Source organism: Papilio polytes, unplaced genomic scaffold, assembly GCF_000836215.1.
Source record: "Papilio polytes unplaced genomic scaffold, Ppol_1.0 DF823958.1, whole genome shotgun sequence".
Taxonomy (NCBI): Eukaryota; Metazoa; Arthropoda; class Insecta; order Lepidoptera; family Papilionidae; genus Papilio; species Papilio polytes.
The window spans coordinates 18497-24493 of NW_013525246.1; the positions used below are offsets into that span (position 1 = coordinate 18497).

At 36.9% G+C, this 5997-nt stretch overlaps 1 protein-coding gene across 1 annotated transcript in view; it reads left to right on the top strand.

The window, feature by feature from the left end:
* LOC106101660 (calcium-transporting ATPase type 2C member 1) overlaps positions 1-5997 on the top strand; it is a 30593-nt gene that overhangs the window by 16534 nt on the left and 8062 nt on the right. Inside the window, exons 5-10 of the mRNA XM_013280969.1 lie at positions 652-889; positions 1478-1609; positions 2034-2200; positions 3119-3264; positions 3977-4179; positions 5923-5988. Coding sequence (XP_013136423.1) covers positions 652-889; positions 1478-1609; positions 2034-2200; positions 3119-3264; positions 3977-4179; positions 5923-5988 — 952 coding nt within the window. The remainder of the gene's footprint in view (positions 1-651; positions 890-1477; positions 1610-2033; positions 2201-3118; positions 3265-3976; positions 4180-5922; positions 5989-5997) is intronic.

A 5997-nucleotide genomic window follows, 5' to 3' on the forward strand; every position in this document is an offset into this window, starting at 1 on the left:
ACAATTGTTAGTGTTTTAAAATGTATTTTTATAACAAACGACTACATCCGCTAAGATAGATTAAATACTGCTATTTTAGGGCTGTCGCAAACTGTAGTTTTTATAATTTCGCTGTCAAGTCAAATTCATGTACTGGTCATATTACGAGTAGTTCCGTTACGAACTGTGTTGAGCCAGCTTTATATACGACGACCACATAAAATACAGGCGTTAAGTGGAAGCAATTCCGCGATTCCTCAGTGTGTCTGAGGCCTAATTTTAGTACAATTCCCCTTCCCACCTTTATCGTACAAGGAAAAGATGGGAAATGGATTTGGCGGAGATGGGACGGAGGTAGGGGACATATTCTTTCTGTGCGTCCTCACTGTTGATTAAAGATAGACAACACATTTGCATATGTATATATCTATAGGCAGCGGTCTTCGCTATTTTGGCGAATTCGATGTCCATTCGTTCTTCTATACTAATATTATAAAGAGGAAAAATTTGTATTTTTATATGTATTGAAATAACTCAAAAACTACTCGGTCGATTTTAAAAAATTTCACACCTTTGAAAAGCTACGTCATCAGGGAGTAACATAGGCTACATTATTTAACTTCACGCGGACTAAGTCGCGAGCAACAGCTAATAATAAATACATCTATCCAGGGTATAGTAGTCAGCACTGGGGAGCGCTCCGAGTTCGGGGACATCTTCCGTATGATGCAAGCGGAGGAGGCACCGAAGACGCCGCTGCAGAAGTCGATGGACACTCTTGGTGCTCAGCTCTCGCTGTACTCCTTCTGTATCATCGGCTTCATCATGGTGGCGGGCTGGCTGCAGGGCAAAGCGATACAGGATATGTTCACTATAGGAGTCAGTCTGGCTGTTGCTGCTATACCTGAAGGTACCTTTGTTATTTTTAAATGATTTTAACAGCTTTAGAGAGTAAAAAAAACAAAAGTAAGTTGACTATATGTAGACTATGCTTTATATTTGTCTTTCAAGATGTTGAACCGTTGCAGAATTATCGAGTAAACATTAAAAAAAAAACTAAATGAATCCCAAGGGGACCGCAACTATTCCCGGGATAAAAAGTAGCCTATGTGTTCTTCCAGACTATGCTCTAAACCTGTGTCAAACTTCATGGAGATCCGTTCAGCCGTTTAGGCTACAGACATCCATCCATCCATCCATCGTAACTTTCGCATTTATAATATTTATATGATTATTGAAATCGGTTTAGTAGTTTTCGAGTTTATTTGTTACTCACATAGAATATTACAAATCCCTTAAATCCTACAAAATTTAATTTTGATATTTTTGTTACACATCATTATTAAAAAAAAAACTACACATTAAATGACCTTGAAGAATAAATAGGTCGTAACTTCATGTAAACATATTTCAATATTGTTTGTATGAAATTGTGCTCTGTTTAATATAATAGATAAATCTCATAAGTTACATTGTTTTTATATTGAATATATTTTAGGTTTACCAATCGTGGTGACTGTGACACTGGCGTTGGGTGTGATGCGTATGGCCAAACGGAACGCCATTGTCAAGAAACTACCAACGGTTGAGACTTTGGGCTGCGTTAATGTCATCTGCAGCGATAAAACTGGTAAGAAAATACCTCGTCTACTTACCGCACAATATTAAAAATAAATATAAACAAGTCGCTCATGACGCTTACAATCTGACAGACGAGAAAATCTTAATGGACTTTATCCGACGAAGTGTTTTGTAGTAAAAAACGATTTTTTTAGTAGTCATATTTTCGAAAATGATTTTTTTTAATTGCCCATTACACTGAAAACTATAGAATTAAGGGTTAAGTGGCCTTTTAAAGCATTATGATTAAATTTCTTAGATATTTAAATATTTCCGATTTCGCCGACAGTCATATAAGTGTATGATCTTTTTATATTTATTTCTATCTACTTAAAAAAATGTGTCACAATTTAAAACAACGCCATCTATTATCAAATAAAACAAACGTGTTCCAAAATTGAGAACAACGCCATCTAGTTTGAAACATGTGTCAGGTACGCTAACGAAGAACGAGATGACGGTGACGATGGTGTCGACGTCGGGCGGGCACCTGGCGGAGGTGACGGGCGCGGGGTACAACGCGCGCGGCGAGCTGGCGCTGCGCGCGTACAAGGGACGTGACCTGGACGTCGCCAGGATGGCGGTGCAGACCATGCTGGAGGTCTACATCTAGTTTATATTAGTAAACGTCCCAACTAAGCTTACAGACTTCCCTAAGAGACGGGGTCCTAGTTCAGCGCCTAGCTACTAGGACATGACTCATGCTGTACTGCGGGATTTCATATTTCTTTGAATTTCTTCGTATACTAGCTGTCCCCCTGCGGCTTCATCCGCATGAAATAATGAAAATTTTATTTAATTGTTTACATTTGTCAAATTATCAATTGCAAAAATCAAAATTACCGTTACTATAACTTATAATAACCTTGCTTCCTTAATGTTGGCATCTTGTAGTTTATGGTCCCTCACCCACAAGAAGGTGTTTTTGCAATTTATATATCCCCTAATTTGAATAGCGTGAAAATATATAGCCTAAAGCGTGTCGTAAGTGTTGGGCTTTCTATTAAAGAAAGTATTATTCAAAAATATGCCGTGATTGCTCACATCCTGCGCCACATAGTAGTGTTTGTGTGCTTTATTATATTTGTATAGATAAACGAATTATAATTTACATATCGAGTATGTTAGGAAAATACTTGACTAATCTATACTTATAAAGCGTAAACACACACTTCTTTGTTGCCTAAGATGTCAGTAATTACAGCATATTTTTAAATAATTCTTTTTTTAATCAAAAGCCCTACACTTACTTCACGCCTTAGGCTATATATACTAGCTATTAAACTTTGTTTGTAAATAAATTGGATAAAAAACCTAATGTGGGAAAGAGACCATAAGTTGCTGTCAACATCAAGGAAGCAAGGTTGCCATGGTTTGACATCATGTCATGTCATTTTGACATTTGCAATTGATAATTTGACACATGTAAACAACATAATGAAATTTTCATAATTTTATGCGGATGAAGTCGCACGAGAACAGCTAGTTAACTATACAAATCGACTATGTTATACCGCAGGTTGGCGTGTTATGTAACAACGCGGAGATCCGCGACGAGACGTTGTACGGTCAGCCGACAGAAGGCGCGCTGCTCGCCGCCGCCATGAAGAACGACACCCACCACGTCCGTGATCAGTACATCAGGCTGCATGAAATACCATTCAGGTGAGGAAAATAACTAATCTATAACATTCCCGATTAATTCAGCTACCTTTCGAACAAAGCCCCGTTAAAATCGGTCCATCCGTTTGGGAGATTACCTGGAACAAACGAGAATAAAAAAATCGATACCACAAGTACATCATGTCCGCCAAAAACGATGTTTTCGTTACATACAGATTATCAATTTTATTATATCATACTAATATTATAAAAGCGAATGTTTAAATGGATGGAAGGATGGATGTTTTTTTAGCGTTTGAAACCTAAGCGGATGTTGATGATGTAAATGTAAAGAACAGTCTGGAAGAACACATAAACTACTCATTTTTGTTCTTTTTTTAAATATCACGCGGAGGGAGTCGCGGGCGAAAGCTAGTGTATAGATATAGATAAGCTGTCCTGGGTTCGATTCCTGCCACTACCAATGTGACTTACGAATTTCATCTTACGTTATAAATGTTAAAGTTTAGATGGATGGATGTTTGTTAGAAGCTATCCAAAACGGCTCTATGGATCTCGCTAAAATTTGGCACTTATGTAGAACTTAGTCTGGAAGAATACGTAACCCAATTTTTTCTTAATTCATCGCAACTTAAAGTCAAAGATATATGTGAAGTTGACTATCCTTGTCACTAACTTAGTTGATTGTAGAATTCTCATATTAAATCTACACTAAGGGTATAATCACATGCTTAGTTAATTATAATAATTTCAGTTCCGAGACAAAGATGATGGTGGTGAAATGTGGTCCCAAGTTCAAGGACAGCGGTGTGAAGGAGGAGGTGTTCGTGAAGGGTGCCATAGAGAAGGTGTTACCGCTGTGCACGCACTACGTGGACAGCGCCGGAAACTACGCCCCCATGACCAGAGACAAGCAGAACGACTTCCTCTCAGAAGCTTATAATATCGGACGAACTGGTGAGTTATATTTTATTATATTTTGAATGTGCAATATTCTATTTATATTTATATCATGAATCATCTATATCTCTATACTAATATTATATTATGAAGAGGAAATATTTGTATTTTTGTATTTCTGTATGTACTGAGATAACTCAAAAACTACTGNNNNTTCAGCTACCTTTCGTACAAAGTCCTGTTAAAATCGGTCCATCCGTTTGGGAGATTACCTGGAACAAACGAGAATAAAAAAATCGATACCACAAGTACATCAAGTCCGCCAAAAATGATGTTTTCGTTACATACAGATTATCAATTTTATTATATCATACTAATATTATAAAAGCGAATGTTTAAATGGATGGAAGGGTGGATGTTTTTTTAGCGTTTGAAACCTAAACGGATGTTGATGATGTAAATGTAAAGAACAGTCTGGAAGAACACATAAACTACTCATTTTTGTTTTTTTTTTAAATATCACGCGGAGGGAGTCGCGGGCGAAAGCTAGTGTATAGATATAGATAAGCTGTCCTGGGTTCGATTCCTGCCACTACCAATGTGACTTACGAATTTCATCTTACATTATAAATGTTAAGGTTTGGATGGATGTTTGTTAGAAGCTATCCAAAACGGCTCTACGGATCTCGCTAAAATTTGGCACTTATGTAGAACTTAGTCTGGAAGAACACGTAACCCAATTTTTTCTTAATTCATCGCAACTTAAAGTCAAAGATATGTGTGAAGTTGACTATCCTAGTCACTAACTTAGTTGATTGTAGAATTCTCATATTAAATCTACACTAAGGGTATAATCACATGCTTAGTTAATTATAATAATTTCAGTTCAGAGACAAAGATGATGGTGGTGAAGTGCGGTCCCAAGTTCAAGGACAGCGGTGTGAAGGAGGAGGTGTTCGTGAAGGGCGCCATAGAGAAGGTGTTACCACTGTGCACGCACTACGTGGACAGCGCCGGAAACTACGCCCCCATGACCAGAGACAAGCAGAACGACTTCCTCTCAGAAGCTTATAATATCGGACGAACTGGTGGGTTATATTTTATTATATTTTGAATGTGTAATATTCTATTTATATTTATGTCTTGAATCAGCTATATCTCTATACTAATATTATATTATGAAGAGGAAATATTTGTATTTTTGTATTTCTGTATGTACTGAGATAACTCAAAAACTACTGGGCCGATTTCAAAAATTCTCTCACCATTAAAAATGTACATTCGCCATGTAAACCTTTGGCGAGGGAAATTTAAAAAGATACAAAAAAAATCTTTACAGACCAGCTTGTATAGTAATAAAGTATACTTAAAAAAAGTTTGGTCAAATGGCGTTATATACATATTGAGTATTATATTAATATTTAAAATTATATATATACGTACTCCTTGTCAGTTAGAGGTTTAATTTTCTTTATCCTTACGATTATCCCCCCACTTATTATTTTTCTTACTACTCATTACACACTACACATTACGCATTACCCACCAACACCTCACCTATTATTTTCTTTTTTATTTCCTCTACATATTACTTGTTTATTTTTTCAATTATTGTAAGATTTATGTGGTCTGTAGGAGGGCTAGATGATCCATCACACAGGGCGCCACCTTAGTTTGAACGCCAGACCCTTGCCCAAGGGGAATATTAGTAAAACTGTCTATTTATTTATTCATTCATCCATTCATTTATTCATTCATTCATTCATTCATTCATTCATTCATTTATTTAATCTATTCCAGGTCTTCGTGTGATAGCTTTGGGTCGCGGCGAGGGTATGGAATCCCTGACGTACACGGGCGTGTGTGGCGTGTGCG